The sequence below is a fragment of the Ambystoma mexicanum genome, chromosome 3q, assembly GCF_040938575.1.
Source record: "Ambystoma mexicanum isolate Mex_15411 chromosome 3q, UKY_AmexF1_1, whole genome shotgun sequence".
Taxonomy (NCBI): Eukaryota; Metazoa; Chordata; class Amphibia; order Caudata; family Ambystomatidae; genus Ambystoma; species Ambystoma mexicanum.
In genome coordinates this window covers 1,278,543,733-1,278,556,921 of record NC_090926.1, presented here as the reverse complement: position 1 = coordinate 1,278,556,921, position 13,189 = coordinate 1,278,543,733, and the positions used below count along the sequence as shown (strand labels likewise).

Here is a 13,189-nt window from a genome sequence, read left to right as displayed (position 1 = left end):
TCTTGGGCCTCTCAGTAACTGGCGTTTTGAAACACAATTTACTTTATGTATAAGCGCCTTTACAAATGCACAATAAATAAATAAACTCAAAATTCAAAAAAACCTTTTAGGTGTGTGAAGCATCTTGCAGCTCAATTGTTGTTCAATGCAGCTTGAAACAGGCTGAGAGTATTTTTTAGGGTGGGCTGTTTCCCCACCTAGAAGTCGAAAGTAATGCATTCGAGCACATATAGGGAGAAGTGGCATATGAGGAGGGTCACACAGTTTGTTTGTTGTGTTTGATCATTTGCCCACCATTGTCTGCCAATGGCAATTTCCACCCAGTTCATGCCCCCCTGTCCAAAGCACCTCATCATGGGAACTCTTTAAGATCCCTTTAATCAATCCTCACCATCAAACAGTGCACTCAAAGTGACTGCCAGTGTTTTCTCAAGGCAGTCTTCTGAGAGTTAATGACTTAATACACAGCTGTAAGCACACTTATGGTGTAATACACATCTCTTAACCAGGTCTTCCTTCAGGGACACGATGTATTGCCAAGTACTGCTGTTAGATTAGGCATTTGTCAGGCACTGCTTTTAGATGACCAGGTACTCGTCAGGTACTCGCACCATTTTGCAGCTGCTGCCATCAATGGCCAGTTAGTACCACTACAGCAAAGCCTGGCAAGTGCCTTTCCCATGCCTACACAAAAGCCCAAACACACAATTAGTAACTTTATTTCTATTCAATGTATATATCTTCAATTGTGTTTAAAACTACACCCATTATAATTATATTTTCCCTGGCATCACATCTGCACGGAGCCTGTGCACTGCCACTTGCTACATGCGTAAATGCCAAAGATTTGTAAGAGGGGAGTCTTAAGAATTGAAATAAAGTCCCAGTGTTGCAGGGTGTGGGGACCTTAGCAGACTCTCCTGATTAATACCCTACCCTATGTGTAGAGTCCTAGGTGCCAAAGTATCTCTTCCTAAAAGTATCTCTTCCTGGTCCCAAGGATCTCTCAAGGGAAGATCACACGAGCAATGGCTGCACGGGTTCTTATATGCGCCTTGCAGTCTGCGTGCAACCTTGCCCCCTGAAATTGGGGTGCTTGGAAGTTGCTGGTGTGTCTGGCTTCTCACAGCAGAGACATTCCCGTGTGTGCTGCTCATGCGCTGAGCCAGAGGGCATGCGCCCACCTTATGCTGGACAGTGCGTGTGCTACTCCTGCACAGAGCCAGAGGGCACACGCCCACCTTATGCGGGACAGCTCGTGTGCTGCGCGTGCACTGAGCCAGAAGGCACACGTCCACCTTATGTGGGACAGCGTGCGAGCCAGAGGGCAGCTTACAGGATCACACTGCATTCTAACCACAGGGACTTTGTGGAGAGTGTTGTTGCGTAGAACGCATATGTTATGCGCATGCGCGAGCCTCGTTCCTGTTCGCGCATGCATGTTGATAATAAACGCGGACCCGGGACAGGAGTTGTCACTGGGACCCCATACAGACCAGAAGTGTCCTGCGTATCTATACCTGGTATGCGCGTGTATGTGTTTGGCGACCTGGGGCATTGCTCAAAGCTAACACTGGCGATGAGGTAGTGCTGCGTGTGTGGATGCAACATCTTTCAAAGACGTTTACGAGTCGGAGGAAGTATTCTGACACGCTACGCAGCTGCGGAGCCGACGCAGAGAGCTGGCGGCCATCTTACCTCCTTTGATCATGACGGTTGTAGCCCGAAAGGGTGCTCGTGCGCTGTTCGTGTTAGGAAGAAAAGGAATTTTTGGAATCCCCATGGCTGTCATATGTCTGATGGCCGTGGCAGTGACTTTTTGAAGGTGTTACAGACACCCCACGCGTGCTGGCTGACAAAACAAGCTGTCACTCAGGCAGGACTGCCATACAGAGCTGCTGGATTCCAGTCATCTTGCCTCAAGACAGAGGAGGAGAAGGTCAGTGGGGACACACTCTTGAGCTGGGAGGCTACCACTGTGGAGGAGGAGCCCAACTATAAAAAGGGACAGCATACACCATCTCAACAAGGGAGTGTGGGCACCTGGCAGTTTTGGGACTTGACAGGCTTGAGACCTCTGGTAACACAGTGAGGTTCTCGTACAGTCTACCGATATGGGTGAGCAGGATGATGGAGCTGTCGCACCTGCACCAGTACCACGCAGGCAACAAGGTACTATGGCGCCCATGCCAGAGTTCGACACTTCAGTGCCCCCTTACAAACTTGGACCAAAATGGCTGCTGTGGATGAAAAAACTCGAAATGTTCTTCAGAGCCACAGGGGAGACAGAGCACGATGCAAAAGTAGCCACACTAATGTACTCAGCAGGAACGGAAGCACACAGAATATTTGACTCTTTAAACCTACAGGCGACCACATATGCTGCTGTCAAACAGGCCCTCCAGAACCATTTACTCCCCATGGTGAATGTAGATTTCGATAGATTTGTTATGTGCGCTGAGAAGCAGATGGCAGAGGAGTCCCGAGACCAATTCTGTGCAAGACTGAGGCACCTGGTGAGCACCTGTAGGTGGGTGAATGAAGAAGAGATGGTGCAGAATCAATCCAAGGTTGAAGCTCAGGGAAACTGAGGAGACAGGTCCTCCGAGAGCACAGCCTGATGCTAGCACAGATTCTGGACACTGGGTGGGCGTATGAGCTGGCTGAGAGCAGGGGAGCCAAGATGGACGCTGCAGTGCACCCAGGTAGGAGTGAGGAAGCTTTAGCTGTTGGTCGGCCCACACTGGTGAAGTCACGTTGGGGCCAGAAAAGATCTGAGGGCCCTCCGACCTCTTCTAGCCCACAGTCCTGCCAATACTGTTTGTATGATCTGCCTCACGTGGGAGAATGCCCGGCGAAGGCGAGAGTATGTGGCAGATGCAGCACACCTGAACATTACGCAAGGGTGTTTAGAGCGGCTGTTCCGGTGACCACTTTGAGGGGACCAGCGAGAGTGAGTGGGGGCAACCCCAGACAATTTAGGAATGTGGCCGCCATCAAACAAGGGGTGCAGGAACTAGACATTGCGGAGGAAGAGGAGGAAGTCTTTTGCATCTCCAACATTGCCACAGGGGCAAAGAAAAGAAGACAACCAACATGCACGGTAAACATTGTGGACACGCCAACGCCTGTTTTGATTGACACGGGTGTGTCGTTCTGTGTCTTGGCAGCAGATCACTATGAGGCCCTCCCAGGCCCTCCTGAACTTGAACCTTCCAAAGCAAGCATATACACTTTTGGGGAGAACAGACCGCTGCCAATCCACGGTGTCTTCATAGCACCCGTCACCCATGCACAAAACACAATCAAGGCCAGGTTCTTTGTTACCGATGTAAGCCTACATTCTCTATTAAGCTGCGCCGCCTCAGAAGCTTTAGACATTGTCCATTTTACCATGTTGGTATACCAAACTTACATTGACCGCCTCCTAAACCGGTATGAAAGCCTATTCCATGGAGTAGGCAAGCTGAAAGGAGATCCGATCAGACTACATATCGATGGGTCAGTGAGGCCGACAGTCCTAAAACATAGGACAATTTCATCTGAGGGCACAAGTAGAGAAGGAACTTCAATCGTTGATTGATATGGACATCATAGAAAGGGTAGAAGGCCCGATGCCATGGGTGTCCCCGATTGTAGTGGCGCCCAAGCCCAAACAGCCCGGAGCAGTGCGCATCTGCGTTGACATGCGGCTACCAAACCCTATCATCAAATGGGAAGACACCTCAGATCAATATTGGACGACATCGTGGGTGAACTGCAAGGGGGCAAAGTGTTTTCCAGGTTAAATCTAAGGTCGGGGTATCATCAGCTGGAACTTCACCCAGAGTCCCATTACATTACCACCTTCACCACCCACGAAGGATTATACCAATTCAAAAGACTGAGTTTTGGAATCTCGTCAGCAGCAGAGGTGTTCCAAAATGTCATTCGTGGAGCCCTGGCGGGATTAAAAGGGTTATCAACATTAGCAATGATATCCTGGTCTTTGCGCCCACAGAGGCCGAACATTTGAAAAGATTGGAACGTGCACTGGACAGACTGAAAGGTCTCGGCCTGACGCTACACGAGAAGAAGTGCAAGTTCTTCAAAGACCGCATAGAGTTCTTCTGTTTTGTCTTCCACGCCGGAGGCATCTCTCCGGACCCTGAGAAGGTGCGAGACATTCGCAAAGCGGCCCCCCCAGAGTCACCATCCAAAATTAGAAGCTTTTTGGGCATGGTGAACTACTGCGGAAGGTTCATTCATGATCTGGCGTCTCTATCAGAGCCCCTGCGGGCACTGACGAAGAACGATGTAGCATGGACATGGACTACCAAAGAACAGAAGGCATTTACAGACATCAAGAATGTGCTGTCTGGCCAAGAAACAATGGCCTATTTTAGCCCAGATAGAGATTCAGAAATTGTTGTAGACGCCATCCCGGTGGGACTGGACCCTGTACTGATGCAAGCTGACACACAAGGACATTTGCGCCCCATAGCAGACGCAAGCAAAGCTCTCACAGAAATGGAGAGAAGGTACTCGCAAATTGAGAGGGAGGCCCTGGCCATATTATAGGGGTACAAGCACTTCCAACTGTACATCTTGGGCAAACCAGTGGTAGTCATCACCGATTACAAGCCACTCATACCCATCATGGCTGGGGCATCCTCCAAACCACCGCCGCAAATCGAACGGTGGATGTTATCCTTAATTGAGTATGGAGTAAGACTGCAATATTGGCTGGGCACCCACAATCCGGCAGATTATTTGTCCAGGCACCCTGGGGCTGGTCGTGATCGAGACAATGTCGAAGTGGTGGATTGCATCGAAATGGTCCGCAACATTGTGGAGGCTGCCATGCCAGTGGCACTGGCACATCAAGAAATAGAGGAAGCATCCGACAGCAATGAGTTATTTCAAGTCATTAGAGCAGCGATGAGCAACGGTGAGTGGAGAGACGTGCTAACCAACAATGCCAGGCAGGATTCCAGTGCAGAAAAAGACCTGCAGGTGAAGTGGAAAGCATGCAATGAACTCTCGGTGGCAGAGGATGGACTCTTGCTACGAGGTCGACAGATTGTCATCCCACGAGCCCTACTAACCAGGGTGTTAGAGCTAGCACACAATGGGCACCAAGGTGCTGCTAAAACAAAAGCGTGCCTGAGACCAAAGGTATGGTTCCCGACTTGGAGAGGCACGTAGACAAATTCGTACGTGCCTGTGTACCCTGCCAGGCTGCCAGTCCGGCTGAAAGAGGTCCACCGATAAGGTCCATGGAGAGAAGTGAACAGCTATGGGGAACTGTGCACGCCGACTTTGCGTCCATGGGAAGGGGGATGTACTTCCTGGCTGTGGCAGACCAGTGGTCCACATACCCAGAAGTTGAACTGGTAGAATCGACGGTGTGTGATCACATAATTTTGGCACTGGAGAAGATTTTTGCCACTCATGGGTTGCCGCTAGAATTGTGCTAGGATAATGGCGTGCCGTTTCAGGGACAGCAGTTTGCCAACTACTTTGAAGAAAGAGGCATCAAGCACAGGAGAATCACCCCGCTCTGGCCGAGAGCGAATGGAGAGGCCAAAAGATTCATGCAAACTCTCAATAAAACATTTAGGATTGAATGGGAGAGGAGAGCTACGCTGGAATCTTTTCGAGGTCCTGAGAGAATATCGGACGACCCCACACCAGTCCACAGGGGTCGCACCGGCAGAAGCATTGTTCAACCGCTGCCCCACAGGACTAATACCAGAGGTGGAAGGTAGAGTACCAGGAGTAATTGATGATGAACGAGCGACAGGCCAGGAATGAGAAGGAAAGTGAGCGGAGGAATCTCCAGGAAAAACAGTTCGAAGTAGGAGACATCGTGCTGGTGAGAAATAGACGCACGGAAGGGAAACTGTCCCTCACGTATGAACCGCAGCCTCTCGGGGTGACCCATGTAAAAGGATCCATAGTAACTGTGGTCAACAAGCGAGGAACTGTAAGGAGAAATGTGTGCTATTTCAAGAAAATAAACATCAACCAGCTGGAGGAGACTCCGAGGATGACCGAAGAAGCAGACCCAGAGATCGCCTAGCCAACAGCGGCACCAGATGGAGGTGGGAGTCCTGCCCCACAAGAAGCGCCCGTGCCATCCCCAGAGGGCAGTCGGAGGTACCCGACCAGAGAATGGCGCCAACGCCCCACGAGGTTCAGAGGCTACTTCATGGAACCTGTGTCCTAACAGGCTGAGAACAGTTTGTGTTAACTCATGTTGGGTTGGTGCAACATTATGTTTAATTGTTTTCTTATTTAAAGAAAAGGAGGGATGTTGCTTAGTACGCATATGTTATGCGCATGTGCGAGCCTCGATCTGGCTCGTGCATGCGTGCTGATAATAAACGCACACCCGGGACGGCAGTTGCCGCTCGGACCCCATACAGACCAGACCGGTCCTGCGTATCTATACCTGGTATGTGTGTGTATGTGTGGGGCGGCCTGGGGAATGGCTCAAAGCTAACAAGTGTGTCCGGCTGCAGACACCCTGCATTCATGTGTGCACACATGAGTTCGCTGGCCAGAGAGCCTTCTTCTGCCAGTGCTATCTGTGCCCTTCCTCACAGCTGGCCTCATCTCGTGCCAGTATGGGAAAGCTCATTCTTGATAGTTGCCATCAGGCATGGCTTCCCAGTTGGCATTTGTGCTTTGTCTGCATTTGTCACTATTCAGATGTAGATAACCCATGTCAAAGGGGGGAGCGGGAGAAGGGGGGGTGCAGATCATGTACAGGCCTGTTCCATCCTTTGCCAGGATGGGCACCTGGACCGGAGATGGTGAGCGCAAGAAAGAGTGGATGGGCAAAGAAACAATCATGGGCCTATCTGTGGCCCCTGAATAGTGAGGGCCCCAGCGTGGCGTGCTCCTCACACCCCTTATCGGTGGGGTATGCTGACTCCTCCTTTCCCTGTCTCACCTCTCTCTCTCTTTTTCTTGCAGTCCTTCCAGCAGGTGAAGTCCAACCGCGAGGCCCGTCTTGGAGGTGAGGAACAGCGGGATTCTCTCTCTCTCTCTTGCTGTCTTTATCTCTCTCTCCTCTCTCTCTCTCTCTCTCTGTCTCTCTCCCTCTCTCGTGCTCTCTCTCCCCCCTCTCTCTCTGTCTCTCACTGTCTCTCGCTGACTCTCTTGCTGTCTCGCTCTCTCCCTCTCTTTCTCTCTCGCTGTCTCTCTCTCCATCTCTTTCTCTCGCTCTCTCTCCCTCTTGTATCTCTCTCTCTCTCCCTCTGCCTCTCTCTCTCCCTCTCTCTCTTCCTCTCTCTCTCCCATCGCTCTCCTCTCTCGATGTCTCTTGCTGTCTCTCGCTCTCTCTCGCGCTCTCTCTCTCTCTCCCTCTCTCTCATCTGTTCTCACTTTTCACATGTCTTTTGTCATCCAGCCAGAGCCGGCAGATGCAAGAGGATGAAGGGGGTCATGGAAGAGCAGGTATTGGCCCACGGCCAGCACAGAACCAATTTACTAGCCCAGGGCCGGGGACTACCAAGGGCGATGCCTTACCCTCTCTCTGCCCACCCAGTCTTACTACTAATAATGATAATATGCATGCATGTGCCCTTCCTCCCCCTCCCAGTGTATGCATGTGCCCTTCCTCTCCCCTCCCAGTGTATGCATGTGCCCTTCCTCCCCCTCCCAGTGTATGCATGTGCCCTTCCTCCCCCTCCCAGTGTATGCATGTGCCCTTCCTCCCCCTCCCAGTGTATGCATGTGCCCTTCCTCCCCCTCCCAGTGTATGCATGTGCCCTTCCTCTCCCCTCCCAGTGTATGCATGTGCCCTTCCTCCCCCTCCCAGTGTATGCATGTGCCCGTCCTCTCCCCTCCCAGTGTATGCATGTGCCCTTCCTCCCCCTCCCAGTGTATGCATGTGCCCTTCCTCCCCCTCCCAGTGTATGCATGTGCCCGTCCTCTCCCCTCCCAGTGTATGCATGTGCCCTTCCTCCCCCTCCCAGTGTATGCATGTGCCCTTCCTCTCCCCTCCCAGTGTATTCATGTGCCCTTCCTCTCCCCTCCCAGTGTATGCATGTGGCCTTCCTCTCCCCTCCCAGTGTATGCCTGTGCCCTTCCTCCCCCTCCCAGTGTATGCATGTGCCCTTCCTCCCCCTCCCAGTGTATGCATGTGCCCTTCCTCTCCCCTCCCAGTGTATGCATGTGCCCTTCCTCTCCCCTCCCAGTGTATTCATGTGCCCTTCCTCTCCCCTCCCAGTGTATGCATGTGCCTATCCTCTCCCCTCCCAGTGTATGCATGTGCCTGTCCTCTCCCCTCCCAGTGTATGCATGTGCCCTTCCTCCCCCTCCCAGTGTATGCATGTGCCCTTCCTCCCCCTCCCAGTGTATGCATGTGCCCTTCCTCTCCCCTCCCAGTGTATGCATGTGCCCTTCCTCTCCCCTCCCAGTGTATGCATGTGCCCTTCCTCTCTCCTCCCAGTGTATGCATGTGCCCTTCCTCTCCCCTCCCAGTGTATGCATGTGCCTATCCTCTCCCCTCCCAGTGTATGCATGTGCCCGTCCTCTCCCCTCCCAGTGTATGCATGTTATGTTATGTTATGCTATTTTGCATTTATATAGCGCCTTATGTACCATTGGTATGGTCTGAAGGCGCTGATAGGTTGAACGCCCTTGGGAACCAAAGTTCAAGTCAGTAGAGAGAGTAGAGGGAGTCAAAGGTGCGTGTGAGCACCTGATATGTGTGCAGCTGGTATGGCATTCGTGTGATAGCTGCTTCTTAGCGGTAGGTGTGGTGGTTGAGAGATCAAGAGTATGTGTTCGTTCTGGCAGGATTTATCCAGACCGATTGTGGCTGCGTTAGGCCTGAGGAAAATGCATGGCTGGGGGGTGTGTAACCAGCAGTGATTAGTTAGAGTGATGGGAAGTATGAGGCAGATGTTGATATGAGAACGGCTATACCGAATGGTGCCATAGTATCTCTGTGTTCACGGTGAGTGGTGGTGTAAAGAAGAGAGTAAGCGTGGTGATGTGATATGATGGGTTACATGCTCTTTCAAACGTTCCATGCACTCCAAACCATTCCATGTAAGTCGCGCAGTTCTATGCGCTCCAATCCGTTCCATGCACTCCGGTCCGCTCCATGCACTCAAGCCCACTCCATGCACTCCAGTCCACTCCAGGCACTCCAGTCCGCTCCATGCACTCCAGTCTGCTCCAAGCACTCCAGTCCGCTCCATGCACTCAGTCCGCTCTATGCACTCAGTATACTCCATGCATTCCATTCCGCTCCATGCACTCCAGTCCGCTCCACACACTCCAGTTCGCTCTACACACTCGAGTCCGCTCTACGCACTCCGGTCCACTCCACGCACTCCAATCCACTCCACACACTCCAATCTGTTCCACGCACTCCAATCCGTTCCACGCACTCCAATTCGTTCCACGCACTTGAATCCGTTCCATGCGTTCGAATCTGTTCCATGTAGCCCGATCCGTTCCGTGTATTTCCAAGTTGTTTTATGCACTCAATCCATGTATTTCACCCGTACCATCCACATACTTCCTTGTACTTTTCACATATTACACCAGTACCTTCCACATGCTTCATCCGTTCCATCCACATATTTCACCCGTTCCATCCACATATGACACCCGATTCCATCCATATACGTCATCTGTTCCATCCACATACGTCACCTGTACCATCCACATACGTCACCCATTTCATCCACATACTTCACTCGTTCCATACGCTCTACTCTACACACTCAACGGCTCTATGCACTCATCCGCTCTAGGCACTCATCCGCTCTACATGCTCTACGCACTCATCCGCTCTACGCACTAATCCGCTCTACGCATTCATCTGTTTTACGCACTCATCCGCTTTACACACTCGTCTGCCCTATGCACTCGTCTGTTCTATGGACTCATCCGCTCAAGGCACTCACCCGCTCTACGCACTCACCCGCTCTACGCACTCACCCGCTCTACGCACTCCCCCGCTCTACGCACTCACCCGCTCTTACACACTCCTTTGCTCTGGGCACTCCTCCGCTCTGGACACTCCTCCGCTCTGGGCACTCTTCCACTCGGCGCACTCTTCGCACTCTTCGCACTCTTCCACTCAGCGCACTCTTCCACTCTGCACACTCTTCTGCTCTGCACACTCTTCCGCTCTGCGCACCCATCGCGCTCTGCGCACTCAACCGTTCTGCGCACCCATCCGCTCTGTGCACTCATCCGCCCCACGCACTCATCCTCTCCCTGCACTCATCCGCTCTATGCACATGTTCTTTCCACGCACTCATCTGCTATATGTTTGTTTGTTTGTTTGTTTGTTTATTTGCTATAGCGCAAAACCAAACCCAAAGGGTAGCTGGGCGCAGACAGTACAAGAATGCTTGAGAACTTAGTTACAAGAAAATACAGTTATACAGTTCAAGTTAGAAGCAAGTACATGTACAAGCTAAGTGCAGAGTACGAAAATACAGGTAAGGCTAGTTGACTAAAGACCAGTTAATCTCGTTACAATCATCAAAGTCTCTAAGCAGGTAGGCGGTGGGGGAGTCAAACTAAGTGTCATTAGATCGTATCCAAGTGAGGACTTTCCACCTGAAACTGGTGTAAGGTTGGTCCATTCTGAGATCAAGGGGGAGTCTATTCCAAGTTTGAGCAGCTATGACTGGAATGCAAGAGCCGCCAGCTGTACTCTTTTTGTATCTGGGCACCACTAGGGTATAGGTATTGGGTATTCTTGTGGGACGGTTAGAAATTCTCTTGTTGACTCTGTTTACCAAGTAGGGGGGAGCTATATTGTTAAGACATTTAGAGGTGAGAGAGAGGGTTTTGAGGGCAATCCTGTCTTGAATTTGTAGCCAGCGGATGTTTTTTCTGGAAGTGGAGATATGAGCTCTATTAGGAATGTTTAGAGCTGCTCTAATAGCGTTATTTTGTAGAGTTTGGAGTTTATCAAGAATGTACTTGTTAGATCCTGCATATAGAGCATTACAGTAATCCAGCTTGGATATGATGAGTGCATTTGCTAGTGTAATGCAGCTAGTCTCAGTTAGGAAAGGGCTACATGCTCAGAACAATTTGCAAGTATATGCAGTGGAGGAAGCTAAGGAATTGGTTTGTTTTTTGAAGGTGAGTGCTGAGTCGAGATAGACCCCAAGAGTTTTGACTGCAGGCATCACTTTGATGACATTATTAACAATGTTGAATGAGGCATAGTTCGGGTCAAGTTTTTTGATGGCCAACTCTGAGCCGAGGATCAGTAACTCAGTTTTGTCGTCATTCAGGCAGAGGCCGTGAGATGCCATCCATGCCTGAATGAGGAGATATATCTTGTTTACTAAGGCTGTGTCTTCCACAAAGTTGCCCGAAAGGGGAATGAGGATCTGAGTGTCATCTGCGTAGTTAGTGTAGATGACACCCAGTCCAACTTGTCAAACAGAGGTTTAGTAAAGATGTTATACATCGTGGGAGATACGCATGATCCTTGAGGGACGCCGCATGAAACTTGTGTGAGATCAGCGGCTGCTAGGGGGGAGAAGACTCTCATTGTCCGGTTTGCAAGGAAGGATTGTACCCAGGTTATGGCATCACTTGAAAAATGAGCTGCAGATCTGAGGTGATTGCATAAGACTGCATGATCTACTAAGTCGAAAGCCGCAGAAAGGTCAAGGAGGAGTAGCATAGCTGATTTGCCATTGTCCTTCAACTCGTCAATTTGGGTCTTAAGGTCAATCAGGGCCGTTTCAGTACCATGAAGGGGCCGGAAGCCGGATTGACGTGAGCCTAATAAGTTGTTGGTTTCTAAGTAGTCCTGAATTTGCAGGTAAGCTACACTGTCAATGATTTTGAGCAGAAATGGGACGGTGGTGATGGGTCTATAGTTTGTTGGCATTGTAGGGTCAAGTGTTTGTTCTTTTAGCAAAGGAAGCACCCGAGATTGTTTTAGGTTATTAGGCACTAGGTTGGACTTAAAGGATGCATTGATGAGTTTAGAGATGAAGGGGGCTAGGTCTCTGGCTGCATCCTTTATAATTTGGGCAGGGCAATTATCACCTTTGCAATTTGATGGCTTTAAGGATAGTATGATTTTTTTCTGTCTCTAATATAGTTATTTGTTTGAAACTAAAGGGGAGAGGGGTGTTTTGCATATTAGTGCACCAGAGTTTGTCTTTAGGAATGTTATCAGTCGGGGGTGTGAGTGATTCCATTTCGCGGAGGATGTAGAATAGCTCCTTGGTATCTGATTTAGCCTTAGAGATTCTATCATTGAAGGTATTCCTTTTGGTGCTTATAATTTCCTTTTTGTACTGTTTGGCGAGGGTGGTTAATTTAATTTTGTTCTCCTCAGTAGGTGAGTGTCGCCAGATAGACTGCAACTTTCTTTTTTGAGTTCTGAGGTCTTTTAACTGTGGTGTGAACCAGTTGTTTAGGTGACAAGGTTGTTTACTTTTACAAACCTTGGTAGTATGTACTCATCTGCTCTACAAAGTTGTTCACTCATACGCACTCATCCGCTCTATACACTTGCCTGCTATATACACTCCTCCGCTCTGTGCATTCATCTGCTCTATGTACTCCTGCATTTTACACACTCCTCCGCACTTACGCACTCATCCGCTCTACACTCATCCGCTCTGTGCATTCATCTGCTCTATGTACTCCTGCGTTTTACACACTCCTCCGCACTTACACAATCATCTGCTCCACACACTTGTCCACTCTACACATTCATCCGCTTAACATACTCATCCGTTCTATACACTCATCCGATCTACACACTCATCTGCTCAGCGCATTCATCCGCTCAGCACACTCATCCGTTCCACGCGCTTCATCCATTCCAACGATTTCATCCGCTCCATTCACTTCGTTCATTCATCATGCATTATCGATTCAGGCCATGTCATCCTTCGTATGCACTGGATTCGTTTCGTGCTCTCTATCTGTTTCATGCACCACCCCGTCTCATGTACTTGAATCGTCTATTCTGTACTTTCCATTTATGCCATGCACTCATACAGTCGGTGTCATCAGTCTGTGTACTCATCAGTCTCTTGAATTCATCTTTCCATCCTCTTCTTTTTGTTCATTTGTCCATTGCATTATTACATCCATTTCATTAATTGAAACCTCCTTACTGTTTCGTACAATTTGTTCTTTTTATCCACTTCACTGCTTTGATCTAGTTTACTCATTCTATTCTGTT

General features: G+C 50.0%; 1 protein-coding gene across 2 annotated transcripts in view; it reads left to right on the top strand.

Moving 5' to 3' along the window:
• LOC138447874 (E3 ubiquitin-protein ligase Rnf220-like) overlaps nucleotides 1-13,189 on the top strand; it is a 160,977-nt gene that overhangs the window by 115,565 nt on the left and 32,223 nt on the right. For both annotated transcript variants that reach the window (XM_069604337.1, XM_069604338.1), the window contains exons 6-7: nucleotides 6,964-7,006; nucleotides 7,400-7,446. In XM_069604337.1, coding sequence (XP_069460438.1) covers nucleotides 6,964-7,006; nucleotides 7,400-7,446 — 90 coding nt within the window. The remainder of the gene's footprint in view (nucleotides 1-6,963; nucleotides 7,007-7,399; nucleotides 7,447-13,189) is intronic.